Source organism: Pholis gunnellus (assembly GCF_910591455.1).
Source record: "Pholis gunnellus genome assembly, chromosome: 17".
Classification (NCBI taxonomy): domain Eukaryota; kingdom Metazoa; phylum Chordata; class Actinopteri; order Perciformes; family Pholidae; genus Pholis; species Pholis gunnellus.
In genome coordinates, this window is record NC_136544.1 from 15,596,063 (window position 1) to 15,610,744 (window position 14,682).

Consider the following 14,682-nt stretch of genomic DNA (forward strand, 5'->3'; position numbering starts at 1 on the left):
GCCATCTGTTGGCTGGTTTACTGGCTGGCATCCTGTTGAATTTCTTCCTCCCTATAAATCAGAGCTTCATACATGCTTAAACATGTTTTTAATGATAAATTACAAACTGAAATTTAAGTTAAATTGATGCTGAAAGAAAGATGATCAGTTCTCAAGTGTTAGACTTACTTTAATTATCTTAATAATTGTGTGTGTGTGTGTGTGATTCATGTGTGGGAATCAGATGCAAGATTATATAATAAGATATCACAAGCAAAAGAAAACTGACCGCAGGTTACAGACACATTGTATTTTAATGAAAGATTAGGTTAAAATAATACACATTTAATGAAAGAAGCAGACATTTAAAAAAGAAAAAATAATCACCATAAATATGCTACATAATCCTAATCACACTTTGCTCTAACACGATTGAGTAAATGGATCCGTAGGGCAGCTCCGTGTTAGGCTACACACACACACACAAACACACGTAGGATAGATCTCATCAGCATTGAGTAAAAGTGAAGATATCCCAACTGTGCAGCGGAAACTCTAGATGTGAACCCCAGGCTAATGCTTCACAACACCACCCAGCTAAAGACATCTCAACGCGCGCACACACACACACACACACACACTAAAATGTATACCTACAAGCAGAAGACACTCATACCAGATTTAAGAATTCCTGCAGGAGACTTTTGTGGGCTTTAATTAACGTCACTAATTCAACATCCTGATTGCCTTTAGCTAAATATGAACAAGTGTTTCAGATCTTACCATAAAAACATGAATGTCACTGATAAAAAATAAAAAATAAACTCTTACTGCTTTACACATTCCCACCCTGTCATCACTCAGAAGTGATCTACGGGTGAAACAGGCCGATACACTTTACTCAGTTTGGGCCAGATTGCTCTAAATGTTCACCGTAAACTCAAAAAGGATAACTGCATCTGATATGTAAGAAGGTCAGATTATTTGCAGTGGCCTCGTCCCCACACAGCGAGACTGTTTAGCGCTCATCACTCAAACACGCGCTTTAAAATCCCACACGCACTCCTGCCTGTGTGACTACGTCTCCCAGCCTTTCACACACACACACACACACACACACACACACGCACACACACCCTGCACTCATTCAGTCCATGTCCCCAGCACAACCAGCAATCTGGATAGCAAGATCAGCAAATGTGTTGTTGTGGTCGCTGGAAAAAAAAACATGAAGAGCAGAAAAAGATATGGCATCACATGCTATTCTTTGCGAAGCCGCACGAAGTGAAAGTGTGACACGGCGATGGCTCGTACGCGGGATGAGGAAGCTACACTGGAACCCCTTTTTAAGTCGAAGGGGGATGCAACCTTTGAAAAGAAAGTCATGAAGAAAGATGAAAATGTCCTTCTCAGTCCCAGCCGTTGTCCTTTATCATGTGGGACAGCTCGATGATGAACTTCCCCTCCTTGTACTTCTGGCTCAGCTCAAAGGCTTGTTCCTGCAGAAGGAGAAGAGCAGAAGGGTTATTAAAGTAAAGCCCAGGACCAGTCTCATTAAAAGGACATTAACAGGTCATTTACTTCAACTACGATACTATTTATTTATTTTTTCAAAGATGCATTTGAACCGATTACTGTGTAGATTTTTCTTTTTTTGCTAAATGATCACATGTATCTGTAGCTTCAGCCGAAGAAATAAAAGATATTTTTCCTCCAAAACCGTGTCGCATTTTGAGGAAATGTGTGCTTCACTCTGAAAACTACTACCTATTAATAACCTTCCTCATGGAAATAAAAGAACGATGTCATCTGCAGCAACATCATTAAATGTGTAGAGAATAAGAAGTGGGTTAAAAGGTTACATAGTAGTAGCTACAACGCTGATTACAAAAGGTGCCATGAGGGGGCCACAAGAAATGTGATTAGTCAGCATGATCTGTCTTTGTTTTTTCCCAAAAGGATCTGTTACAAGTGGAGGTCGTTGATAATGAAGTATCACTATCAGTTTGATTCTGCTTTTCAGTGGCACACATTTAGCAAACCTTTTGTTTGCCTCCTTCACTCAAAAGTAAACAGTTGTGGAATAAAAGGTAAAGCAGGACACGGATCGGATGACTTGCGCTACATCCTGCTAGTGTTACCGGGGAGCCGTCAACGGGTGAAATCTGACGCTGAACTGTAAATCAAAACCTGGCATCTGTGGAGCCATGTTAACCCCTTTGTTCACACGGACGTGCTTACATATTTCCAGCCCAGCGTGGTGTGACAGTTTTCACAGTAGATGTCGGCGACAGCGTGAAGTCCTGTGAGCAGCAGCCTCTCCTCCGCAGGACCACAGCCGACGTTCACTCTGAAACCAAAACGCAGGGTTGTCAAACAGCAGCTCCTCTCTGAGCCACAGTAATTAAACTACTCTCATTACCCTGTAAAGCAGTAAAAGGACCTACTGTCCTATATTGCTTTTTTTAAAAGGGAAAAAAAAAGACTACGGTTCATGAAACAGTCATGGGGAGGACTTTCCATGAAACCATTAAGAACAGAGCTTCACTAAAACAGATGATCAGCATCTATTTGGTTTAAACCTTGAAGTTAGATTAAGTGCTCGAGTTATTTAAAAGGCACTTTAGGGTCAGAGCCTGTGTATTTATGACCCACTAACCCAGAAGTAGCGTGACCGAAGTGAACTTCAAGGTTCACTCGAGAGAAAATCAAATTATCTGTTGGCAATGTGGTTTGTGCAAACATGTCTGATACTGGGACTTTGTTTTCATGGACAACTTGACTATTGAAATGATACGCTGGGAAAACAAAGCAGATCATACGCCAACAACTTATTTTTGTTTTTATAATAACACACAAAAATAGTTGATCTAATACCAACACTAATCTATAAAGATTTGATAACAAAGCAGTAAATAGTAAGGAACATTAAAAGAAAGTACATTTTAAAACTGAAGTCACTTTTTACTCCTCTACACAGTTATGGAGATAAAAAAATAAGATTTGAAATCTAATACATGAATAGCCTTAGCTACTTTTCTACATGCGTTGTGCTAACGTGTAGTAATATTTAAAAACAAAATACTCACACAGAGTTGAAAAGGTAGGCTCGGCCTTGACTGCCTTGGAAAGACTAAGAAACAAGGATGAACAATAAAATCAGAGGAGAAAAAAATGCTTCCACAAACAGACTATGAAATAGATTTTTTTTTTTTTGAAATTCCAAAATGTCTACTAACTGGGATATTCCTCTTTGCATTAGGTCAGTCCAGTTTTTCCAGCTCTCCTACTTTGTAAACTATGTGAGAGTCATCGGGCGGTGCTGTGTAGCACCTGAAAGGATTATTCACAACACAAGAGAGTGGCAGCATACCAACCAACCTTGGAGATGAGATCGTCATGGTTTGCCAGATGGGCGCGACAATGCACACAGCTGTAGCGACGGTGGCACGAGTCCAGGTACGCCTGGAACGTCTTGGCCTTTGTCAGCTTCACCATGTCTGAGGAAGAAGGATCGTAGAGACAGACAGGTTTTACATCAGCTTTTAACACACCTGATAATAGCGACACAAGGCTGCAAGGCTTTCACCCAGATAATAAACTGAGGCTGGAACTGACCAGACATTCATTCTGACAATCAATATTTACCAATGATTGGCTGGTTGCAGCTTTACAAATACTTTGCTGGCGTTTGTCTTTTTTTCATATGTTTAGTGAAGTGTGTATTAATAAAAGACATTATAAAGACAGAACTCTGGGCTCAGGCACCTGCTGACTTTGACACTTTATTGACCAAGTTAATCGATTAAAAACGACAAAGTCCAAAAGCAAACAAAAAAGGACGATAAGGTAGGAAGCAAGTATTATGACATACTAAGTCAAGTTCAAATCTAAATGATAAGATTGGATTTATGACCTCATAACTTTTACTTTGTATCTCATTATTGTAATATATATAAATAAGATTACCAATTTGGGCTATGTTATATAACATGACATACCATGACTATTTAAAAAAAAAATCTGAACATTTAATCTGTTATTATATTATATCTGCAGACAGCATCAGACAATCTATTTGAATCAGAATCATATTTTTACTTTGCTCTAAATGTACTTAGGCACATTCCAAAAGAACAACTTACAGGAATAGACAAGCAGAAATACAGCTTAAAAACAAATCACAACAAAGCTGAAACAAGTGGCTAAAAATAGAACTATTACGTAAGAAGGTGGAAAGAATAAGCGTAACGTTACATGAAGATACCTCACCTGCTCTAGCAAATAATGAGCTGAAACGTTAATCGTGTAGCCGGTCTTCTTATGGTCGCTGTGCAGAGACTTGACATGTGGTCAGACTAACATTAGATGAAGCATGAACCGTTTTGCATCAACAAAGAGTTGGTGGAGTCGTTATGAAAACACAGGTCAGGCAGCTTGCTTCCTGGTTGAGGACAGTCTGCACAAACAATCCTCGCAATGCAATCAGACAACCTCCATTTAATCCCCCTTTGCAACGCGTGTTGCGCCATTTTATGCACCGCTCAACACTAATGACCGTCTGTCAGTCGCCTAAATAATGACACAAACGGCCCGATGCGTCCGTCAGCTCTGACCTAAGCTAGCTCGTTAGCTACAGCTGGCTAGCTGAAGATACGCAATGCAGGAAATCTCCGGGTGTCCGTGGACTCACCTGATAGAAGCTCCTCGCGGGCTACACGGCGGACCAATATGACTGACAGCTTAAAAAAAACATCTAATTTAAAGCAGGCACAATGCGGCTCGTGGTCGACCACGCGCAGACGGCTCGGACAAAGACAACACAGCCTGTGGTCTGTTGCAGCGGAGCCCGGTTACCCGCGTCTCTCTCCTTTTGAATCGGAACCCGTTCCTCCGCGGCCTCGGTTAAAAACAGGAGCTGGGATCCGACAATGCATGCAGGCTTGCGGGGTGACGGGGTGGCAGTGCGGCGGCTCCGACGGGAGAAAAAACAAATGTGTTTTGTTTATTAAAACTCGCAGGAGGAGGAAGTCTGAAGAGTGCAAAACAAATCCCCGTCGACCAATGGGAGGCGACCGGTGACGTCTAGAATGTGGGTCAACCAATCAGATTCGACTTCACATGAGCCTTTTATGGCTACCAGTGTGGTTGCTGTTATGTTATTACTGGGTTATCACATCCTGCTGGTGGATTTGGGATAAAAAAAAAAAAAAGTCCCTCAGACTGGCTGCAAACGTGTCAAACTTACACAATGCATGGAACATGTATTTGCGGTTATGTGATGAGATTCAAGAAAACATTTGATTTCTAGAGACATGAGAAGTGATTTTGGTTGTTGTGGTCTCTTGATTTTGTTTGCATAACTGTCTCGAGGCCGTGTGTAAATATGTAGCCTACATGTTGTATGCAGGCCAGTTGCAAGGAGGTAAACAGCACAGCACCATCAATCCTCAGACATTTTACTAACTCCTAAACACACTCTGCAAAAGATCTTTAACAAATCAAACAAGACAAACAGTACATATTCTTATTTAAAGTTTGTTTGTTGACATTCTTTTAATGATTTATTGATTATCACACTTGTTGTAGATTCATTTTTCTGACAATTGATTAATCGATAAAATAGTTTTTAAGGTATTTAGTTCCAACTTGTGTAATAAAGTATATTACATTACATTGCAGTCATTTAGCAGACACTTTTATCCAAAGCGACTTACAATAAGTGTATTCAACATAGGTATTCAAGAGAACTACTAGTCACCAGAAGTCATAAGTGCATCTCCTTTTTTAAACACGCATCTAAGAGCATAAACCAGAGTAAAAGTACAGTGCAGAAACAAACTAATACGAATACAATAATTGCAACAAACTAATACGAATGGATCTATCTATATGGATCTAAACCACACTTAATGACGATCAAAATAATACTGGTGAAATGCCATGTGTCTTAAACCGCAGCTACCGACCTGGTTGTGTGTTCACAAGAACACTATTTCTCTCATTTAAACCTTTGCTCTTTGCATCTACTGTATTAAAGACTTCAGTCTGCACTGATCCACTAATAATCCATTCACTCACTTGTCACACTGCAAAGCAGGTCAGAAAAATGCAGCCTTTGTTTCAGCACTAGACTGGTTGTTTATTCTCACAGCGGTGGGGCCGGACTTTGACCGTAGCCTGGGAAAACAAGGACACAGGTGAAGCTAACTGCACATGTCAACCCTCCGCCTAAGTGAGCCTGTACAGTAGATAAGTGACTGTATTAAACACTTCATTAATGACACTCTACTCACCTGTGTGGATATATTTGTAGAACAAATAAGTATACATTTTATTTTATTTCCAGCATGTTTGTGTTCTTTTCATCTTAATACCACAAAAAGAACATATAAGCATACATCCAAGTATACTGTCCCAAATCATGTATTTCTAAAGTCCATCACTCACTCAAACCAATCAAATAATGCCAGAAAATAACGTCAAACACAGTCAAAATAAAGTCACGTTTTCTCTCCGGTGCAGCTGGTTAGATATTCACAAACACTTAATTATTCTTATGATCCTTATTGTTATTTTAGTATCAATATTATTACTATTGTTATTATTATAGCCATATGTGTGCATGTGCACAAATATATGTTTTTTTCCCCTTTCACCACTTAAAGAAATGTTTTAAATTTAATTTTTACAAATGTTTATTTATTAATTTATTCCTCAATCTCCTCCACATGCACATTCGTCTTATCGCTCTTACTCATACATGAATACACAACACACTTTCACACGTGCACAGACACGCATACAAAACATAAAGATTGTCTACTTGTCTGTAAACCTATGTCTGTCTAGTTTGTCACTACTCTTGTACTGTGACCCATGTGCACTAATGAAAAGGGAAAACTTCACTCCGACAGCGTTGTAGTTGCTGCTGAGATGAATCCCACTGGGCTGTGTTTGACACACTGAGGGTGGAGGCCGTGGAAAACGACCCGATAGCAGATAATTGTATCTACAGCGAAGGCTTGAGATTAAAGAGTTGAATGATAATTCTGTTCTGTTTAATAGAACAACAACTCCTCCACTGATCTTGTCACGGTGAAGGTCTCACGCTTCTTGTATTTACTTTTCTTTCACAGTCTTTTCTTCACACAGTCCTCCCTCATCAGAAAGCTGCTGAGTTATCAGTTGTTGTTGGGATGTGAGGGCGTGTTTGGGTTCAGTCCTGACTTTGGTTTCTGCAGAGGTAGCTGGACAGAAGAGTCGGGTAGTCACTCATCACCCCTGTGGCCCCGACTTCAAATGCAGCCTTTATGTCGTCGTCTTTATTGCACACAAACAAATGCACCTGCAGGTAAAGTTAAACGAGTCAATCATGATGATCGGTTCGGGGTCCTGCAGACCTAACAGCTAAAAAAAAAAAAACATACTTAAAATAGTTTTTATTACCTTCTTAAATAAATAGGGAGTAGATGATGTCAACAAAACAACAAGGGTGAGATAGAGTCCTGTTCTCTGTCATCCGTCCTGCAGCTTTGAGCTACAGTACGTGACTCGACCATCAATAAAACTAAATTTGAGCAGTCGTCTGGGCTGTGACAGACCAAATACAGCAGACATCGGCTCAAAGTGAGACCTCGGAGCATCACTTGTTCACACTGCAGTGTGGACAACTAACTGACATCAATGCCGAGGCAGCAGCATTGTGATATTCTTTAGTGTTAGAAATATACACAGAGTACTTATACTAACATATTAGGCTTCTTTGTTACTATCATGATGTATCACAGATGATTGTCTCACAGTGTTTTACTGAAAGAAGGTATCTCCAGTTACCTTTCATTCCCACTTCTAATATTCACACAAGCCCACGTTTTGCTGCTGGAGGAAATCTCAGCCCTCTGTTTTCATTCTGTTGACGAGGGGACAAGCTGTTCTTAGTCACTACGTCAGAATCACTCATAAGCATTCAAATGCGTTGAGGTCCTCAGCAGCTGACAAGACTGCGACATGTGACTTCAATTGTTTTCATGCTCAAACTATTCAGTGACCTCTCATGACCGGACGATGGGGGTGACCTCATCCCGGGCGGAGATGACTCACATCAGGACAGAGATGATGAGCCCAACACACTCAGAGTGGCTGCGTGAGCGTCACTGTTAGTCCTGAAACACTGACGTGTGATGTGCATTAAACCATTCAGCGCTTTGGTTAAATTAGGTCCAACAGCTGATCAGCTATGTCTTTTGTTTTTTTTGCATCCGGGAATTACAATTTGAGATTTCTCTTATTGTTATTGTAGCTGAAATGTCGGACACTGACAACAATAACTTTTTCAACATTGTGCAATATTACATTCAATATATCATGTGCATTATTACTTTTTATTACTTTTCAATATCATTGTCGATATTACTCTAATTTTAGTTAACTTATTTTATAATAGAATTTATAATAATAGAAGTTGCTATTCTTATTAGAATTACTTCTTATACATTTTACATGTATTACTCTATTGTTGATATATGTTTTTATTTGAATCTATCGTTTTTCTATTATTTTCTTTAGATCAATCTCTGGCACAAGAATTTGCTTCAGTTCATGGAAACTGTCAGAGTATCTCTGGTCCGATTATCTAGTACCTTTGGTGTTTATATTCTTATCTAAACTTGTTAGTGTTTTACGGTTCTTGTCTTCTATCCATTCCTGATGCACCTAAACATCCATCGTTAACTCTGTCTCTACGTATGTAGATTCATACCTGAATTCCACGAGCTGAGAGATGTTTGAACAGACTCTTCCTCATTGTGACTCTGGAATGACAGCAGAGGATCATTTAGTTTTTACAGAAATAGCAGTAAAACACCCAGAATTTGCTGCCACATAAACATTATTGTACAGCATTGAACATGCGATTCTGCATAAAAGCATCACCCCTTCTGTGGATAATCGTCTCAGTCGTTCCTTAAGTTATTTCCTCTGACGTGGTTGGTGACGTCCGTTCTAAATTTCAACATCAAAACAAAGTCACAGGAAACTTGACTCACGTTTCTATCAAAGAGATGATCAGCTTGTTCCTCAGGATGCGCTTCTCTGGAATGAACGTCCTTCAGCACACAGACACAGACAAAGAAACATCAGACACATCTGTATCGTGAGACATTCATCTCTCATCAAACATCAAATTGGAGAAGGAGAAATAAATAAAGTAGTAACTAACAAAGTAGAAACTCAGATTAACGTGTAGCCTGGGCAGCGGGGGAGGGAGCAGTTTGCTGCATGATAACACACGCATGGACACACACATGGACTCGACATGCAGCCACACCTGTTGATGACGCGAGGCAGGTAGAACTGCAGTAAACTCTCCCCCAGCGGCATAAAGGGCAGCAGGCCGGTGTAGAAGAGAAGCAGAAGCAGCACACCTCGGCTCTCTGAGAAGCTGTACGGCATGGAGCCGTTCTACGAAGAAGCAGAGAGACAGTTCTCTCTTTAAAACAAGCAATCACAATATTGTATGAGGCAAAAAGAAAGGCGACGTTGGCTGTGACTTGATGTTGCACAAGTCACTCTGTCTCCCCCAGGTGGTCTATGTACCGTTATGCGGCATTCCTTCATGATCTTGGATTTCACTGAGGCCCAGACGGTGATCTCCTCCCTGTTGTAGCAGCGAACCAAGTCAGACACCTACACACAGACGAGAGAGGGCGAAGGAATAATGCGATATGAAGGAGTATCAGCGTACATTCATAAGCAGGATGTGTTGACTTTAAAAGAGAGCACTTTCACATGTGTGAGTTTAAAGCAACTAGAAGTCTAAAATGCAGGAACTTTGATTATAAAACTGCAGTCAAAGACAAACAGTGAGTGTTATTTAAATCTCTACATCAGGGACAATCTTGACATTTGACTGGAAAGTTGCTGAGCATCACAAAAGCATGGTTTCATATTTTGGAGATTCTTCTACATCATTGGGAAAGTGCTGAGACTGCTCTTTTTTTTTTTTTTAGGTTTACTGCACCTTCTCCATCAGCTGTTTGTTCTTCTCTTTGATCTCAATGCTGACCGGCATCTCAGGGAACTTCCTGAACACGTCCTCCAGCAGAGCGAACTTCCTGTCTGCACCGCTGCTGTAGCGACCTGGAGGAGGGATGTGTGAACACCAAGGTTAGCACTCACACACGTACACACACACACGCCTACTGCCCTACTTCTTCACTCAATTACTTTTCGTTAATGATTGAGAATAAGAGAATGTGAGGAGGAACTCACCTCTATAAAAGGTCACCTCCAGTCTCTCTTTATACAGAGGCAAATCCTAAAAGAGTCGATAAGCAGATGCAAAGAGAACGTTGTATTATAAAGTTATACTATTATGACATTTTTGATTGTGATTACCATAAAACAAACATCTTGAGATACTCTTGGTGTAATGTAGAGGAGTTGCTAAATGAGGCAAAGTCAAAGATTCCCCTGAAGGTAATTCAGTAGTTAAGTGACATTTTACTCTTAGTTAATATAAGGCCCCGTCTACACATATACAGATATCTTTCTCTGCGTTTTGACCTCTCGCACACACACAATATCACACATAATAATAACACACAAATATCCGTATACGCGTAGACAGGGCCTAAACATTCTCTTCAGAACACACATCAGTTTAGGGGCCTGCAAACTTCAGTGCAGGTTGCAAACTTGCACTGAAAACACACACTGACGTTAAAGATGCAGCTCAAGGTTTTATCTCAGTGCAGTAACTCGCTCATTTAGAAATCATGCCAGCTGTGTGAGCTGTGGCTCCAATGCATCGTGGGTGAGTTTTAAGTGAATATGTGGCTTTGCATGCAGCTGTTTTGCACGTTGCTAATGTATGTAAATGATAATAATTCATGTTTTAACGTGAGAATCTCATCCCCCTTCCACTTGCTGTTTGGTCTCAGCTTGACCTTGTGACGCGGCCTCTCACCTGGAGGTTGAGTGAGGAGACGGCGACGTCGTGGCCGGTCTGCCTCAGCAGATTCTCATCATGTGACACCACCACATGTCCATCACGGGTTAAGTGACAGTCCATCTCCAGCATCTCTGTGCCCTGATCCACCGCACTGGAGGAGGAATACATGCATGTGTTACTGGAACAGTGAGGGAGCTTTTGTTCACTTCTACTCTTCCAGCTTTCTGAACAGACATCTCCTAAAATGCTGTACAGGAAACTAAAATGCATGCAAGACATGTCATCATAAACAATTAATACAGCAAACAACGGACTGTACACAGTGTCTCATATTTCATGAAGCACATATCTTGCACTTATTTTATACAGTACATCTTTGACATCCAGCATCTTTGACTTCCTAAATACTCTGATTTATATTTTAGCAGTAAAAGTATATGTGTGCAGATATATTTCCCCCAAAAATCAGTTGTTGTGGCTAAAATGTCACAGTTACAGTTTATTAGACAGCAACCAAGGCAAGAGGAAATGTAAATGTAAGTTCCCTCTTATATCACATATTACAGTATGTTATACTATAAGTCATTTTAAAAGCCTGGGTAATCACTCAGTCTCTGCCTTATTAGACAGAAAAGATGGAATCAGAGTAAATTATTATAGCAGTTGTGTTATTATTGTCTCTGTGTATCTCTGTGTCTCTCTCCCAATTCAATTCAATATGCTTTATTGGCATCAATAAGACAATATTGCCAAAACGTCAAGTCAGATTATAAAGATAAAGAACAGGGTACATGACATAAAATCTCTCTCTCTCTCTCTCTCTCTCTCTCTCTCTCTCCGGTCGAGGCCGATGGCCGTCCCACTAAGAGCCTGGTTCTGCTCAAGGTTTAAAGCCATTAAAGGGGAGTTTCTTTCCTAAAAGAGAGTAATTGACACCACTGCATTTAAAGCAGCTTTAATAAGTTCATAAGTTCAGTGTCTCTGTAGTGCTGCTCATGGGGGACTCTCGGGTCTAGACCTGCTCTATAGGAAAAGTGCGTTGAGTTCGGTACTCACTGTGTGAACGCCTCCATCGTGCCCTCTATCCTCTCTCCACATCCTGGTCACAAACAGAGTAGTTAGGGTTGAAGCTGGCAGCAAAGAAGCACCAGTCCCCACAAATACAGTAAAAAAAAAAAAACACACTTCGCTACATTTGGACAACTTTTGCTCACAGCTGACTGCTTTTAGAGAATATTACATCGCTGTCTCTACTGTAGGGGAGGACACGGTAGGCAACATACTGTGAGTTCATCAGTGTTGAAAGAATTCATAGTGATATAGTTATAAAGTTTGCAATTACAGTGTAGTGTTTGTTGTGTTTTTAAATCTTCATTTGAGCTTTTTTGCTGCAGGTTAATGACATTATAAAGAAAAGAAACACGTTGAAATAAAGATTTGATTTGAAAGTTAGTTTAGATTGATTTAACCTCCAGGGTGTGTGCAACAAGTGTGTGAAATGAGCCTTTACCTCCTCTGTGTGAGATGCGTGTGCAGTAGAAAGCTGTGCGTTTCTTCCTGTGGAGAATGTGGGGGTTCTTCAGCAGGTACACCGAGCTGAGAGTGTATCCACCCAGAACTGGGAGGATGAAGTACAGAAAACCGCTCATCCTTTTTTTTTTACTGCAGACACGTCCAGTGATCTCTGCACGATCTCGCTCGCAGAACGTCGGACAGAAGCAAAAGATAATGAAGATCTGCAACAATCCTCCTTTGAGTGCAAACAACCGACTCTCTGTCTTTCCTGGAAGATAAGAAAAAAAGAAAACTGGACAGACTGGAAGACCGTCTCCGTCTTGCACAATCTGGAAACCTTCAGAGCTGTAAAAGTACGTTAATGAACGACCGGCTCTTAACCCAGAGCTCACCTGTTGGCTCTCCCTCTCTCTCTGGACTCTCCCCTGCCCGAGGCAATACTATTCCACTCTTTACACTGCTTTTGTTCAGCTGGGATACTGGTGCCTTTGTGTGTGTCACACCTGGGCACCTAGGATTTACTTTATACTCTATTCATTGACTAACCCGAGCAACATCACAGGAGGAATTCACAGTTGCTGGCATCTATTTGTCCTTTTCCAGATTGAATTGTGTTCATTTGCATTTGTGCATTAACATAGTTTTGCAGCCGTCCTGGAATGCAGCAGGTTTCGACGCCCGTGTATATTTGACAAAGGTGGTGTGTTGGGAGATATGTAAACTGAACTCTGACCCACAAGGACAGAAATATGAAAACAATTCATCCGCGAGCACGCGTTCTCGCTTTACACGCAGCACAAAGTCAGCAGAGTGAAGTGCTGTATTGTTCAGGGTTCAATAGCAAAGCTGGACACAAACAATCGCTCTGAGCACCCCTCTGAATGTGGTTTTCACCAGAAGCGAGAACAATCTTTCCAGCATCCTCTCACTTCTACGGGCGTCTCTTTTTTTCCTGGTCAATTCGTGTCCTTCGGACACACAGATCACGCTCCACGTTTCGCCTACTTTTCTTTCAGATTAACTTCTAAGCAGATGTTGCTGCTGTCGTGAAAAGACTCTGGGAATGTCAGGGTCGGCCGGGGGAAGCCGTGCTCAGACACGTTATGTAGGAAGGTGGGAAAAGCTGCAGAGCTGGAAGAGCGAGTGTTGCGTTTCACGGTGCGATGACGTTGTGTTCATTCCCACGACTCAGCGTCGACGTTCTGGAGTCGCAACGATATTTCAGAGCGTTGCTCTACGGATACAAAGTTATACACATTCACACAAACGAATAAAGACTCGATTTTAAACATACAAAAGTTAGAGCCATGTCTCCATGGTTATAATTTTCCATGGCAACACCTGCTGAACAGCGTTTCTATGGCAACAATCGGTGACACCAGCTCCAGAGCTCTGCACCTTTTTTGTCCGTTTCTTTGCACTCCTCACTGATTTCTTCTTTGTAAATGCTGAATTTTTCAAGAAGGGTTCTGTAGTGAACAGGGGCGGGTTTAATAAGTCTTGGTATATAAATACATATAAGATATATAAATTTATATTTTTTCTGAATTGTTTTTATCGTGATGTCGAACAACGATGAAAAACAGATGGCGATTGACGTTCGTTGCACGTGGGATCTTCAAGAGGTCACAACATGCGACGACTTGTAGAAGACTCGGCACCAAACAAAGAGTTCGTAAGAAAGTCAGACACGGACCACGAAACCAATGTTGTGCCAAACGTCGGTTCCCACGACGTTGTGTCTCATTAACTGACACGTGGCTTTTTTTCTTCTTCACCTAAAATGGACAACAGACTAAGCTACACAGAGATAATTAACACAATGTTAAGATATACGTGAAGCCTAGAAAGATTTGTTTTTCTCTCTATAATTTCACATTTATTGTTATAGGTTGTTTCATATCACGATATAGATGTTGGCCATATCGCCCAGTCCTACGCCTCGGTCGTTTCACGTCACTTTGTAGTTTAGAAATGTTAAGTCACTTCATGAAAAGGTTTTCATGCTAACAAGCCAGCTATCCATCACCTTATTGCGGTTGGGCGGCGGTCGCTGCCTCTGGGAGTGAGATTCAGGGCAAAGTATTAAGATAGTCGATAGGTTTGTGCCACATAATATTTTATTTTAGCTTTCTGAAGTCCGTCCATTAGTTTGTGTAAATGAGCCGCTGGAGTTCAGCCTGAAAAGGTGCTGAAAATACCAAAGAAGGAAAAGCGACCACAAGACAAAAAAA

General features: G+C 41.0%; 2 protein-coding genes across 2 annotated transcripts; both read right to left on the minus strand.

Moving 5' to 3' along the window:
- Positions 1–274: 274 nt before the first annotated feature.
- Positions 275–5,001, minus strand: ypel3 (yippee-like 3). Its single transcript, XM_079177665.1, has 5 exons — positions 4,673–5,001; positions 3,361–3,479; positions 3,069–3,112; positions 2,221–2,329; positions 275–1,478 (listed from the first exon to the last, which is right to left on the minus strand). The coding sequence occupies exons 2-5, from the start codon at positions 3,475–3,477 to the stop codon at positions 1,389–1,391; spliced, it is 360 nt and encodes a 119-aa protein (XP_079033791.1). The 5' UTR covers positions 3,478–3,479; positions 4,673–5,001; the 3' UTR covers positions 275–1,388.
- A 524-nt stretch (positions 5,002–5,525) lies between these two features.
- On the minus strand, positions 5,526–12,778 carry gdpd3a (glycerophosphodiester phosphodiesterase domain containing 3a). Its single transcript, XM_079177985.1, has 10 exons — positions 12,444–12,778; positions 11,990–12,032; positions 10,949–11,084; positions 10,252–10,297; positions 10,001–10,119; positions 9,577–9,666; positions 9,308–9,441; positions 9,027–9,086; positions 8,741–8,792; positions 5,526–7,327 (listed from the first exon to the last, which is right to left on the minus strand). Exons 1-10 carry the CDS (start codon positions 12,580–12,582, stop codon positions 7,199–7,201), a joined length of 948 nt encoding a protein of 315 aa, XP_079034111.1. The 5' UTR covers positions 12,583–12,778; the 3' UTR covers positions 5,526–7,198.
- Positions 12,779–14,682: the final 1,904 nt, after the last annotated feature.